Source organism: Schistocerca gregaria, chromosome 4 (genome assembly GCF_023897955.1).
Source record: "Schistocerca gregaria isolate iqSchGreg1 chromosome 4, iqSchGreg1.2, whole genome shotgun sequence".
Taxonomy (NCBI): domain Eukaryota; kingdom Metazoa; phylum Arthropoda; class Insecta; order Orthoptera; family Acrididae; genus Schistocerca; species Schistocerca gregaria.
The window spans coordinates 450,452,160-450,468,243 of record NC_064923.1 but is presented as its reverse complement, the minus strand read 5'-3'; the positions used below and the strand labels follow the sequence as shown (position 1 = coordinate 450,468,243).

Here is a 16,084-nt window from a genome sequence, read left to right as displayed (position 1 = left end):
GTCCGCCTGAAAATGTACTGTTGTCCCAAGCATATTGCAACAAACGGTGTATTTCTATCGCTGCTCGTTTAGTTTTTATTGCCGTTTCAAATATACCGGTCATTTTTGAAACACCCTGTATATTGCATATGTGCTTCTTTCCTTCTTGAAATATATGGTCAAGCTGGTGACGTTTCCTTGTCAGACAATGGCATTGTTGTTGTGGTCTTCAGCCCATGCTGGTTTGATGCACCTCTTTGTGTTATCCTATTCCCCATACAACACTCCATACTAATGCTGAAACTTCCTGGCAGATTAAAACTGTGTGCCGGACCAAGACTTGAACTCGGGACCTTTGCCTTTCGCAGGCAAGTGCTATACCAACTGAGCTACCCAAGCATGACTCATGCCCTGTCCTCACAGCTTCACTTCTGCCAGTACTTCATCTCCTACCTTCCAAACTTTACAGAAGCTCTCCAACTGAAGTTTGGAAGGTAGGATACGAGGTACTGGCAGAAGTGAAGCTGTGAGGACGGGGTGTGAGTTGTGCTTGGGTAGCTCAGTCGGTAGAGCTCTTGCCCGCGAAAGGCAAAGGTCCCGAGTTTGAGTCTCGGTCCGGCACACAGTTTTAATCTGCCAGGAAGCTTCATATCAGCTCACACTCCGCTGCAGAGTGAAAATCTCATTCTAGAACTAATGCTACCAACAGCTATTTCAACCGGCTTACTGTAGTCAAGCCTTAGTCTCCCTCTACAATTTTTATAAGCCCTCCCCCCCCCCCCCCCCCCCCCCCCGTCCTCCCACCCCCATCCACACACATTTCCCTCCATTACCATACTGAAAATTCCTTGGTGTGTTTGCCTCCAGATATGCACTATTTTTCAATAATTTATTTTAGTCAGGCTGTACCATAAATTTCTCCTCTACCCAATTTCATTCAGTAACTAATCATTGGTTATTTGATCTGTCCATCTAATATCCATCATTCTCCTATAGCACCACATTTCAGAAGCTTATATCCTCTTCCTGTTTGAACTGCTTGCTATCCATGTTTCACTCCATATAAGGCTGCACCCACAACACTCAAGTCGGAACACTTCATTTTATATTTGATGCTAACAAATTTCTCTTTTCCAGAAATGCTTTCCTTACTGTTGCCAGTTTATAATTTCATATACTCTCTAGTTAGGTCATCATCAGCCATTCTGATGCCCAAACAGAAAACTCCTCTCATTTCCTAATCTAACTACCTCAGCATTTCCCAATTTGTTTCGACTACATCAATAATAATATCATAAATGCGAAAGTCACGCTGTCTGTTATGCTTTTATGAATAAACTGCTGAACCAATTTTGATGAAATTTGGTATGGAGATAGTATGAACACCAAGGAAGAACATACGCTACTTTAGACAGTCTGTAGTGCATGATATTTATTGATTTGAGGAATATTACATTAAATATGGAACAATAATTACTCTTTGAAAAGGTATTTCTTCTTTAACCTTTGAACTGTATCATATTTATGAATATGCTTGTATCGTGTGATACACTGTACATAATACGATACAACAAAATGAATACAGTACTTATACAATCCTCAACATGCCTAATCCATACTTCTATACTAATCATTCACAGGACTGTCACATTTTAGCTGCTGGGAGTCACATGACATAGCTTCTGATATGCTTGAAGACTCACAACAATGTCCTTTAAATGCTGTATGTCAAACAGAGAGATGTCAGGCTTTTATATGCAGAAAGTGAGAGGTATTTACTAAGGCTGTAATGGATTACGGTACGCAAGCACAGACACAGGTGAAAGACAGAAATGTGAGGACAGCTGATTTATTGCACATACGAATGGTAAGAAATTCACACTACACAGAACTACAAATTATTTATTTTCATTATTCATTAGTTTAATGCTATTAAATAATTTTAGGAAGTCCACATTTCATTTTAGTACCATCGTCATCACTCATCATAACTAAACTCCTGATAAGCATGGTCCTTTGGTCAGCATTGCTGACCCTTGATCACAGCTTTCACTGATCAAATTTTAAATGCTCTGGATAGTAGAACATCACCAATTGGGATTTTCTGTAATCTCTCTAAGGCTTTTGATTGTGTGGATCATGAAATCCTCTTAGATAATCTGAAGTACTATGGAATGAATGGTTCAGTACACAGATGGTTCACTTCATATTTAACTGGTAGACCGCAGAAGGTTGAAACAGTAAACCCACATAGTGCACAAAGGGCATCAGATTATTCAGACTGGAGATGTATCAAGAATGGGGTACCACAGGGTCCTGTCTTTGAGCCTTTATTGTTTTTAATATATGTTAATGACTTGCCTAATTATATTCATGAAGATGCAAACTTGGTTCTCTTTGCAGATGACACAATTATTGTAATCAAGCCTAAAAAGCAAGAATCAGCTGAGGAAAATGCAAATAATGTTTTTCAAAGAGTTATTAGGTGGTTTTCCGCAAATGGACTTTCATTGAACTTTGAAAAAACACTGTACATACAGTTCAGTACAGGGAAAGGCATAACACCGGAAATAAATATAGAGTGTGGGGGAAAATCTTTAGCTAAAGCAGATTGTTCAAAATTTCTGGGTGTCTGTATTGATCAGAATTTAAACTGGAAGACACACATTGACAATCTACTGAAACGATTGAGCTCAGCTACCTATGCTATTAGTGTCATTGCAAATTTTGGAGACAAGCACATCAGTAAGTTAGCTTACCATGCATATTTTCATTCGTTGCTTTCTTACGGAATCATCTTTTGGGGCAATTCATCACTAAGAAAGAAGGTATTTATTGCACAAAAACGTGTTATCAGAATAATGTCTGGGGCTCATCCAAGATCATCTTGTAGACAATTATTTAAAGAATTAGGGATATTGCCAGTAGCTTCACAATATATATATATAGCCTAATGAAATTTGTTGTTAGTAACCCAGATCACTTCAGAATTAATAGCACAGTCCACAGCTACAATACTAGGAGACAGGGTGACCTTCACTACCGTTCATTGAATTTGACATTGGGACAAAAGGGGGTGAATTATACTGCCACAAAGATTTTTGGTCAATTGCCAAACAATATCAAAAGTCTGACAGACAACCAATCGGCATTCAAAAGTAAGTTAAGGGAATTCCTGAATGACAACTCCTCCTACTCCATAGATAAATTTTTAGACATAGGCCAAAGAAATACAGTAAGCATTAACAATTGTACCGTATATAAGACTAACAGTGATTATTTGGGGTAAATGAATCTTGTGTACTTTGACATGTTCCACATCATTACGAAAGAATCGTGTTCATGATCCATGGAACAAGTAATATAACTAACTAACTAACTAACTAACTAACTAACTAACTAACTAACAGGGTACCGGGTTCAATTCCCAACTCGGTTGATTTCCTCCCCTGGAGACTGGGTGTGTGGGTGTTGTCCTCCTCATCATCATTCTATTATCATCAAAGTGTAAGCTGCTGAACTGGTGTCAAATAAAAAGATTTGCACTAAGCGGCCAAACATACCAAATGCGGTCTCCTGACCAATAAAGCCATATGCACATGTTATTTTACTGATATGTGAGCACAGCTGCAGTAACACAGTTCCATTATTGCAGTTTTCCTTTGTTGATGTTCCTCCTATAATCTGTTGTGAAGACACTATCCATTCTGACCAACTGTCCTTCTGATTCTCTGCCGTCTGACAGAATTACAATGTCATTGGCAAGCCTCAAAGTTTTTATTTCTTTTCTTTGAACTTTAAATCCTTTTCTTTCTTTCTTTTTTTTCTTTTTTTAAATTTCTCCATAGTTCTTTTATTGACTGTTCAATATAGGGGTATTGGGGATAGGTTACAATTCTGTTTCATTTCCTTCCTGACTACTGCTTCCTTTTCACATCCTTTGACTCATATGACTATAGTCAGTTTTCTGTACAAGTTATAGATAGCGTTTTCCTCCCTGTATATTACTCCTGCTCCTTCAAAATTTCAAAGAATGTGTTTCAGTCAGCATCATCAAAAATCTTTCTCAAAATCTACATTATTCTCTAAGTCTGAGGGTATTTTGCTTGTCTCATAAGAGTTGCACATCAAACTGAATAATTTCATCATGGACCTCGGTAATTCTGAAGGAATATCATCTACTCCTGGGTCTTAGTTTCAACTGAGGGTTTCCAGTCCTCTGCCAAATTCGTCCAGCAGTATCATATCTCACATCTAATCTTCATCCACTTCCTTTTCTTTTTCTGTAACACTGTCTTGTAGTTAATTTCTCTTGGATAGTACTACTTTATATTCCTTCTAACTTCTCTGCTTAGTGTCAGAGGTCAAGATATCTATACAGGTGCTTCTCTCTTCTCCAAAGATCACTTTATTATTGACTAAGGATGATATTTCCCTTTTCAATAGTCAAGGATTGACTAACATATTTTTTTAAAGGAATTTTCAAGTCAATTCTCCTTCATATAAAAATTTCATTGCCACAGTACTGGCACTGTAAGCAGAATATACACTGAAGGGATGTACATGATAATGACAATTTTTCATATTTTCAAAGGAGATTGATGGCCTACCTATGTTTTTCTACCAAGTCTGTCATTAAACTGCCAATTCTTTTTGTATGCAAAAGTAACACTTCTTTTTGAAATATCACTTGACATACATAAGCACATAGAGACATGCAGTATGCATCTATTATTCACTAATACTTTTCAGTCAAAATTCTTCTTAGGGAATTATTTTGGGCTGAGATCAGATTCAACAACAATTGATGGCCCAATATCACTACCTGATTATCGAGAGAGATATATTACCTACTAAGACAGGGCTGAACTTACCTAGTGTTATCAATTCCAAAAGACATGCAGTTTCTGGAAGGCTCTGTACATGACTTCCTTCATTTAATCAAATAATGGTATGATTTCAGCTACTTCATTTGACAAGGAAAAAAAATCTGACATCATACCACTGGGTAAGACCTATTATCATGAGAGGAGCACAGTCCCATTACTAAATAGAGAGAAAGCCTCAGATCCTGAAAGAATCTCTTTCAAGGTTCCACAGGGGGGTGTTAGAGAATTTAAAGTTGCCCATCACACAAAACAACACACATGAAAATATAAGTATGTGCCAAATGATCTACTAAAATCATATTAGTTTACATTAAAATATTTTCAAACTGTTGCTGGCTTTGGTCACTACATACCCTAAGGTTTTGTAGATGCCTTAAGTCATCTGGTAACTTTGAAAGAGAATTGTTATGAAGATCCAGCACTTGCAGAAGCGAAAGGTCAGCCAGATTCCCTCCTCCAGATAGAGATGTCAAATGATTGTCCTAAAAGGGACAAACAGAATACTAAAGCTACAAAACAACATAAATGGAACAGTAAAGAATATTTTCATGGTGCAAACAAATTATTCCGATAAACAGATGTGCTGAATTAAACTTCTGCATATAACACAGATGTGCTCTTTCCTATAGCCTGTGTCCCAAAAAAATTTTACTATAGTATGAGCTGCCTTTTGCATAATGAACTTATTTTAAGCATAATGTCAATACTATGAAAGAAATTATGCAGAACATCAGTGGATATGCATTTTTAATTGGGTATTTATTAAGTTTCAGAATCTAGCAAGTTGTAAGATAGCTAACATATATAAGTTCTTTTAACTGGGTTAAGTACTCACATATTTTGTGCACTGCACTTGAATATTTCGTTCAACCCAGAAATGAAATTGCTACATAAATTTCTTGGTTACAGTTTTGTACTAATTAAATTTAATGATGCCTCCTTCCAACATTAGCTTCCTTCTAAGTATTCTCCTAAATAGATTTGTAATGGGGAAACTGATATTACAATTACACAGTCTGGTTAAGAACTGCCATGTTGTGTTAGTCAGCTATACATTTTTCCTCTTCAACATACTGTGAAGTTAGTTTGGAAATGCAGTATCTGATCCTAGCTTTATTATGGAAAAGGTTTTTGTTAGTATTTTTAATATCCAATTAAATACATTAATCCTGTCTGGCTTGATTCTACATGTACAGAAACATAGGCATTTTTCGTTCTTTCTAATACATTAGAAAATGCAATTCTTGAGAGCCACTAAAGCATAACACAGAGCCAAGTTTATTTCAGTAAAATATACAGGGCATGTAAAACTGAGCTTCCAGTCAATTATCCCTTGCATACTAATAAAAAATTAAGCAACTCTCCCCATTTCATGCAGTAAGTTCCTAAGAACTACCTTTCCCCTAAGAAAAAGTTTACTCAGTTACCACGGATAAAACTTACGGAGGAAATGATATCCCTATCTCTTTAGTCATCACAAGTGGAATATTCTTGTGTGTACACAGCTCCCTCTAGTTACATGTGTCCACTAATGATATCAGTTTAATATAAGTTTTTGCTTGGAACTCCTCTGTAAATCCACAAAAAGGGAAAGAAAGGAAATTTCTTTCTTGTACACCGTACATAATCATTAACAATAATGATAACTGTTAGCTCTTGCTGGCCATTTCCCAACATAAGAATCACAAAGTCCTCTGTGTGAGGCACTTTGGGTGCTCTGTGTGAGGCACTTTGGGTGCTTTGTTTATATTTTACACTCCAGAAAATGTTTGCCTCCAATGACAACAAACAGATTGCTCAGGAAACAGTGTCGCCAAATGCCAGTAACTTGACCATGCTTCACACCAACAATCTTTCATTTCAAATACCATTACTAAAGGAATGATAGTGGGATAAGGCTTTGTGACAAGGGTTGAAAATACATTATCGCAAAATGATCCAAATTGGTGTGAGTATTATTTCAGTTTTTGATATCATCATCTTCAAATGTGGCCTTGCCAGAACAGAAAGAAAAAAAGTGTGTGTGTGTGTGTGTGTGTGTGTGTGTGTGTGTGTGTGTGTGTGTGTGTGTACTTTCTGTTTCTTGTTTTGTAGTTAGTTATGAACCTGATTATTCAATGTTGAAAATCATTGGCGAGTTTTCGACAAGCACACACACACATCCATCAACATATGAGCCAGGAAGTGTAATTGTTTTAAATCCTTTAAATATTTTCCTGTGTGGCTTTCTTTGGGAAATGCTTTCATTATTGTGATAGAATCCTAAGGAAATGCAATCCGAAAACAAAGGAAGTAGGTTACAGTACGCTTGTTCGCCCATTGCTTGAATACTGCTCAGCAGTGTGGGATCCGTACCAGATAGGGTTGATAGAAGAGATAGAGAAGATCCAATGGAGAGCAGCGCGCCTCCTTACAGGATCATTTAGTAATCGCGAAAGCGTTATGGAGATGATAGATAAAACTCCAGTGAAAAACTCTGCAGGAGAGATGCTCAGTAGCTTGGTACGGGCTTTTGTTAAAGTTTCGAGAACATACCTTCACCGAAGAGTCAAGCAGTATATTGTTCCCTCCTACGTATATCTCATGAAGAGACCACGAGGACAAAATCAGAGCCCACACAGAAGCATACTGACAATCCTCCTTTCCACGATTAATATGAGACTGGAATAGAAGGGAGAACCGATAGAGGTACTCAAGGTACCCTCTGCCATACACCGTCAGGTAGCTTGCGGAGTATGGATGTAGATGTAGACCCTTTTTTGGAGTTTGGAAGTGTTTTGCCATAGCTGTATTTCCCAGTAAATCACAGCAGATATAAGCAAACAATAGGTACAGGACCACGATTCAATGCTGCAACAGTCCTGAAGCATTCTTAGCACATAGCAATGTTTACTTAGCTCTTTATTCAAAACTTGCAGATGCTTTTCCTTACTTCGGATGCCCATCCATTGATATTGTTAGAATTTTTTGCATAGAGCTTGTGCAATAGTGTTCCATAATTCAGCTATTTTGCTGCTTCTAACTTTACTATTTTTCCTTTATTTATGATCAAAGTGTTACCTCTAAACTAGTTTAGATCTCAACCGCCCCCCCCCCCCCCCCCGCCACACACACACACACACACACACACACACACACACACACACACACACACACACACACACACACACACACACACACAGTGCATGGCCCCTGAGGCACTAGATAAAAGGTATTTATTGCCTTGATGACCTTTGTACACTCTGTTATCTACCAATTGATCTTGTGCTTGTCACACTTTGTTCTTAGTGCAGTCTGCATGTGTAGAATGTTGGATCTAAGATCACCAATAAACAACATAATTCTGGCACTAGGTCTTCTCAATCCATTTTTCAAGTATTTATCTTTACACTATATTATTAAAATTTAAATAAAAACTAACTAATATGTCACAAATTAATTTTCAGCACATTCCTAGTACATGCCGAGAATATGAGTTTCTTGTTATATCTGCCGTACTCTATGAAGTACCTGATCAAACAAAAATTTTGTAAAGATTGAAATCTTTGCAGCACATCTTATAAGGAGGCTGACGATTATTTTGATAAGAAAAAATTTGGTGAAAAGAGGTAAGGAGGTAGTTATCAGTGAATGAGAATACAGTGAAGGTTAACACTGGTCAGAAATATTTGTGACTGAATTTTACCATGTATATTCAAGAACAAGAAACAGAAAAATTGTACAGAGGTTGAAGTCACATCCACAGAAAATAAGAGTACTCCACAGTCCCAGAAAGTACTTTTGTTGCCGTCACAGCATTGGTCACCATCAATCATTGTTTACATCCCTTCCTGTCCTTTTCATGTAACATATTGATATTATTCCACTTTATTGTTATTTCAATATCTGTATTCCAAATGTCTTTATTCTTGATGTTTTTTCTCAGTATTTCAATCTTGTGCAGCAAAATATTCTCTGCAAGAGTATTTTTTTTATGTTTAATTTACCCAATATCTAGCATTTGAGTCAACAGAGCACTCTTACCAAACCACTTTACACTTTCTCTTCTTAACAGGTGAAGAAATATTAATGGACAGATACAATGCTTTGTTGCAGATTTTTCTATCAATGCAGCATTGTTGCTTCCTACAACAGTTTAAGTTTAAGATTATGAGTGTAACAGTTCTTAGTAACAAGAGCCTCAGCACCCTAAGAATAAAGTTGAGAGAGGACTGTATTAAGTACAACCTTTAACTGTGCAACAAAAATGAGGTACATGTCCTTCACAAGTTTCAGAAGACTTTTAGATGCCTGAAAGAAAGAACTACGGTTGTGCTTGTCACTTGTTCACAGCGGAGTGGTATTAGGGAGTAAATACTCCTAGATGGGTCACATTTTTTGATAGGCAAATGGGCTGTGACTTTAAGGATCTACTCTTCTTTAATAAGTGAAACTTTTCATACGAATATACTTGTTGGTTGATCGATTTTTTATTTGGTCCCATTTGATTACACTATGTACAAAGTATGTATTAGAAATCTAATGACTTGTTCAGCATGATGTAATGTCTTAAAGCATTTACCCTACATATTACAACATAAGGCATTAAGATGGAAACAATGATAGTACTAGAGTACACATTTTTTTTCCTCTATCAATATTTGGTCCTTAAAAGTTAGTTACATGACTACCGAGTAGACATATAAAAATATATGTTTCATACAATATATTCAAATGATAGGGATTGCATACAAACACTGGAAAGTCAAGAAACATATATTTAAAAAAAGCATATACTCCTCTATGCTATAAAATTATTTTTACATTAAATAATCATTTAGAAGTTTCTGGAATGTCTTTTCATTCATGTTGTCCTATAGACTCTTATGACGACATTTTACCAGATATTCAGTTGAGTAAAATGACAAATTTCAAATTAGCCAACAGCTTTCGCAGATGAGTGAAATCACATGGAGACTCTTGCCTACTTACTCATTGTAATGAAGAGCATATGTTTGAAAGCTGCTGTATCAAGTTGAGGAGCCTAAATGTCCTAGTAGTTTCTATCTGTAGAATACCAGAGAAAGCTACAATTGAAGCTTTTCTGCTGAAATTTCATTGCCTGCTTGAAAAGCTCACAGAAGAAAAAAGATAGTAATAGCTGCTCACTTCAATATTAATATCATAGCTGAAAGCAATGACAAGCCCACTGACTTAATAAAAAACTTTGGCTTCAAAATAAACTTCATACAACCCACTAGAGTAAATGCACAGTATACTGATGATATTCTAGTAAATTGTGTTCAAGACATTTATACATTTTGTAGAGGTTTAAGAATCTCTGACCACTCTGCATTACTCACTCAAATACCAAAAATTAACAAGGAAATTTCATGTAATAAAAGCCATGAAACGGAAATTCAATGAAAGAAATTCAGTTACTTTTAGAAATAAGTTAAGAGAGGTCGTATGGCTGTACAACAGGCGTATTTTGAGTATTAGTAACTTTAACAATTCCTTATGCAAATTTCTTGAAATATTTGATGAAGCTTTTCCACTTAGAACAACATGTAACAAAACGGCTAATAAGCTTAAATGGATAAATGGGGGTATAAAAATGTTCAATGCCAGGAAGAGGAAACTCCACGGTGAACTGAAATATAATAAAAACAGGCATTTTACTGAGTGTGTTCATCGTTATAAAGCTATATTTTAACAAGTTGTGAAGACAGCCAAGCAAATGGCAAACATTAAATTCACTGTACAACATAAAACAAAAGCAGTGTGGTACATTGTCAAATCAGGGTTGGGTTGTAAGAGTTAGTAATAATGAAATAATTAGGATTAAAGTAGGTGATAACTTTATTGTAAGCCCAAATCAAATATCAGTGTGTTTAAATGAATTCTTCAAAAATTTGGGAAAGTCAGATGTTGATGTAACAGAGTATCAGAGTAAAGAAAATCCCTTTGGACTCCACCAAGAAACTAAGTATCTTACAGATTTTTAAAAAGTCACAGTAAAGTATGCGGAAAATGTTACATTATCATTAAAAAAAATAAACGCTCTGCTGGGTGGGAAGGGATACCCCACTAAAGTGATTAGAACAGTGTGTGACATAATAGCACCTCCCTTAACTAAAATATTCAACCACTCTTTTAAACAGGAATTCTTTCCTGAGGTTTTGAAGTACGCCAAAGTCAGACTTCTGTTCAAGTAAGGGTCGAGGAAAGACATAGGAAACTGTTATCCTATTCCTATTCTTCAAGTCCTGTCAAAAGTGAAAATAACTGCAAACCAGGTCAGAAATTTTTCATAAAAAATGATATTGTTATAAATAACCAATTTGGATTTCAATCAGGAAAAAACACCTTGGATGCAGTGAATAACTTTATTGAAAAGGTATGCAAATCATTGGATCATAGGAGTAAAGTTGCAGGTATCTTCTGTGAACTCACAAATGGATTTGACTCCGTGAACCATGACTTGCTTATCTACAAATCAGACAAAATGGGATATTAAGGACAATGCTCTAAACTGCCTCACATCATACTTACACAACAGAAAACAAAGTATACTAGATACCTTGGAAATCTGGTTCTAGTTAAATGGGTTGAATATGAACACTGCAAAACCCATATGGTATATTTCAAAACCAAACATTCAAAATTTGTGGAACTGAAAAAACAATATAACAGTTACCATCAACTTGTGAAAGAAGTTGACACAGTCAAATTCGTGGGAGCAAATGTGGACAAAAATTTTAAGCTGGAATACACACATCAACTTCCTATCAAATAAACTATGCAGTTTTGCATTTGCAATGCAAATGCTAGCAGATTCCACTGAATTGAGTACACAAAAAATGGCTTATCATAGTTACGCTGAATCTTATCAGATATGGCAATTTTTTTGGGGAAGATCAATTTATGTATATTGAATACTGAAACTACAAAATAAAATTGCCAGATACACGTGTGCTGCACAGTAAACAGTCTTTTCACCCATTATTGCACAAACTATAATTCCTTATTCTTCCCTCCATTTACATTTATGAAATTATGATCTCTCAACACAGCAGACAAAAATTATTTGATAACATGAGAAAATAAAAACAGTTTTATGGTACCCACATTCCAGTTAATTTTATATGGATGGGCTCCACAGTATATTGGGATGACAATACATAGCAACTTAATGACAAAAACATATTTAATATGAAGCCATAAATTTTAAAAATTAGTCTACAGCAGAGTCTGTGGGAGAAATGCTACTATTCAGTATAAGAATTCATAGAGAACGAAATGATAATTTGAGCAAGGGGTAATTAAGTGTTAGATTTCATTGTATGTATATATAACAAAATAGTATATTAAAAACAAAGATTCCAAGACTTACCAAGCGGGAAAGCACCGGTAGATAGGCACAATAAATAAAACGCACAAAAACACACACAGAATTTCGAGCTTTCGCAACCGGTGGCTGCTTCGTCAGGAAAGAGGGAAGGAAAAGGAAAGATGAAAGGATACGCGCACGCGCACACATATATAGACACAAGCAGACATATTTAAAGGCCAAATTTTGTGTGTGTGTTTGTGTGTTATTTTATTGTGCCTGTCTACCGGCGCTTTCCCGCTTGGTAAGTCTTGGAATCTTTGTTTTTAATATATGAGGAGAGACATTGGTTTGACAATACCATTTATTAACTTCCACATATCTATTGCACTGGAACTCTCCACATTACTGCAATATGTACTTTTCCTCCCACGGTGGGATTTATAATCATTCTGCATCTAATGTAAGCTATTTTGTAGTCTACTGGCTGATCATTTTACAAAGCTTTTTATCTTTCTTACTTAGAGCAATTCTCAAACCATGAGCTGACTCTTCTAGCTCATTCTTGTAAACATAATTCGTTTTGTCACAGATTGTAATGAACTAATTTTGCAGCACACTATAGCCTGATTGTGTCTAGTCCCACAGGTCTGTGACATTTCTTTCACAAAAGCACCATGTTTTATGAAACCTGTAGCTTTCAGTCCACACTCATAACAGAGTTTTGACAATTCCTTTGTTCTGGCTGTCCAAATACATGTCAATCTTAATTATGTTAGTATTGGGAACCCAATGCTTTGTTTTGTTTATGGCATGATACTTTTCCCACATCACTGCTAGTGCAGAAATACTATTTTCTGTGGCATATCACTTTTACGCTTTTAGTTTGTCAAATAACCAGTGGTCACAGAAAATAATTTCTTACTGGGCATATCATCTTGTCAGACAATTCTATGCCTCAATACACTATATCTGATGATTCAACACTGATACTACTGCTAAACAGTAACATGCACTTTTCTATGGAATCTTAGGTCGCTAATTTTTTTGGTCTAATGTACTGGCAGACACACTGAAATTTTGAGCTTACAGAATGTTCTGGTATGCACTGTTTCAGTTGTTCCAACTTACTGCTATAATAACTCAAGGCTGTTAGGTGCTGGTTCAGTATGCCCAACATGTTAATTTCCATACCTTAACAACGTTTCCACTGTCACATCATGACCATTACAGTTAGCTTCAGAGACAAATATGGTTTTTAGGTCAAGTTAAGCAAAACACACACACACACACACACACACACACACACACACACACACACACACAAAAGACAAGACAAGGAAACCATTTTTTGTCATCAGTCTACTGACTGGTTTGATGCGGCCCGCCACAAATTCCTTTCCTGTGCTAACCTCTTCATCTCAGAGTAGCACTTGCAACCTACGTCCTCAATTATTTGCTTGACATATTCCAATCTCTGTCTTCCTCTACAATTTTTGCCCTCTACAGCTCCCTCTAGTACCATGGAAGTCATTCCCTCATGTCTTAGTAGATGTCCTATCATCCTGTCCCTTCTCCTTATCAGTGTTTTCCACATATTCCTTTCCTCTCCGATTCTGCGTAGAACCTCCTCATTCCTTACCTTATCAGTCCACCTAATTTTCAACATTCTTCTATAGCACCACATCTCAAATGCTTCGATTCTCTTCTGTTCCGGTTTTCCCACAGTCCATGTTTCACTACCATACAATGCTGTCCTCCAGACGTACATCCTCAGAAATTTCTTCCTCAAATTAAGGCCGGTATTTGATATTAGTAGACTTCTCTTGGCCAGAAATGCCTTTTTTGCCATGGCGAGTCTGCTTTTGATGTTCTCCTTGCTCCGTCCGTCATTGATTATTTTACTGCCTAGGTAGCAGAATTCCTCAACTTCATTGACTTCGTGACCATCAATCCTGATGTTAAGTTTCTCGCTGTTCTCATTTCTACTACTTCTCATTACCTTCGTCTTTCTCCGATTTACTCTCAAACCTTACTGTGTACTCATTAGACTGTTCATTCCAGTCAGCAGATAATTTAATTCTTCTTCACTTTCACTCAGGATATCAATGTCATCAGCGAATCTTATCGCTGATATCCTTTCACCTTGTATTTTAATTCCACTCCTGAACCTTTTTTTTATTTCCATCATTGCTTCCTCAATGTACAGATTGAAGAGTAGGGGCGAAAGGCTACAGCCTTGTCTTACTCCCTTCTTAATACGAGCACTTCGTTCTTGATCGTCCACTCTTATTATTCCCTCTTGGTTGTTGTACATATTGTATATGACCCGTCTCTCCCTATAGCTTACCCCTACTTTTTTCAGAATCTTCAACAGCTTGCAGCATTTTATATTGTCGAACGCTTTTTTCAGGTCAACAAATCCTATGAACGTGTCTTGATTTTTCTTTAGCCTTGCTTCCATTATTAGCCGTAACGTCAGAATTGCCTCTCTCGTGCCTTTACTTTTCCTAAAGCCAAACTGATCACCACCTGGCACATTCTCAATTTTCTTTTCCATTCTTCTGTATATTATTCTTGTAAGCAGCTTCGATGCATGAGCTGTTAAGCTGATTGTGCGATAATTCTCGCACTTGTCAGCTCTTGCCGTCTTCGGAATTGTGTGGATGATGCTTTTCCGAAAGTCAGATGGTATGTCGCCAGACTCATATTCTACACACAAACGTGAATAGTCGTTTTGTTGCCACTTCCCCTAATGATTTTAGAAAGTCTGATGGAATGTTATCTATCCCTTCTGCCTTATTTGACCTTAAGTCCTCCAAAGCTCTTTTAAATTCCGATTCTAATACTGGATCCCCTATCTCTTCTAAATCAACTCCTGTTTCTTCTTCTATCACATCAGACAAATCTTCACCCTCATAGATGCTTTCAATGTATTCTTTCCACCTATCTGCTCTCTCCTCTGCCTTTAACAGTGGAATTCCCGTTGCACTCTTAATGTTACCACCGTTGCTTTTAATGTCACCAAAGGTTGTTTTGATTTTCCTGTATGCTGAGTCTGTCCTTCCGACAATCATATCTTTTTTGATGTCTTCACATTTTTCCTGCAGGCATTTCATCTTAGCTTCCCTCCACTTCCTATTTATTTCATTCCTCAGCGACTTGTATTTCTGTATTCCTGATTTTCCCGTAGCATGTTTGTACTTCCTCCTTTCATCAATCAACTGAAGTATTTCTTCTGTTACCCATGGTTTCTTCGCAGCTACCTTCTTTGTACCTATGTTTTCCTTCCCAACTTCTGTGATGGCCCTTTTTAGAGACGTCCATTCCTCTTCAACTGTGTTGCCTATTGCGCTGTTCCTTATTGCTGTATCTATAGAGTTAGAGAACTTCAAATGTATCTCGTCATTCCTCAGAACTTCAGTATCCCACTTCTTTTCGTATTGATTCTTCCTGACGAATGTCTTGAACTTCAGCCTACTCTTCATCACTACTATATTGTGATCTGAGTCTATATCTGCTCCTGGGTACGCCTTACAATCAGGTATCTGATTTCGGAATCTCTGTCTGACCATGATGTAATCTAATTGAAATCTTCCCGTATCTCCCGGCCTTTTCCAAGTATACCACCTCTTGTGATTCTTGAACAGGGTATTCGCTATTACTAGCTGAAACTTTTTACAGAACTCAATTAGTCTTTCTCCTCTTTCATTCCTTGTCCCAAGCCCATATTCTCCTGTAACCTTTTCTTCTACTCCCTCCCCTACAACTGCATTCCAGTCGCCCATGACTATTAGATTTTCGTCCCCCTTTACATACTGCATTACCCTTTCAATATCCTCATACACTTGCTCTATCTATTCATCTTCAGCTTGCGACGTCGACATGTATACCTGAGCTATCG

General features: G+C 36.9%; 1 protein-coding gene across 3 annotated transcripts in view; it reads right to left on the bottom strand.

Annotated features, from left to right (window-relative positions):
• The window catches only part of LOC126266605 (E3 ubiquitin-protein ligase LRSAM1-like), a 189,562-nt gene that overhangs the window by 152,552 nt on the left and 20,926 nt on the right, over positions 1–16,084 (bottom strand). For 2 of the 3 annotated variants that reach the window (XM_049970929.1, XM_049970930.1), the window contains exon 3: positions 5,222–5,350. The exons of the other annotated variant lie outside the window; for it this stretch is intronic. In XM_049970929.1, the coding sequence (XP_049826886.1) occupies positions 5,222–5,350 (129 nt within the window). The remainder of the gene's footprint in view (positions 1–5,221; positions 5,351–16,084) is intronic. 3 annotated transcript variants of the gene reach the window in all.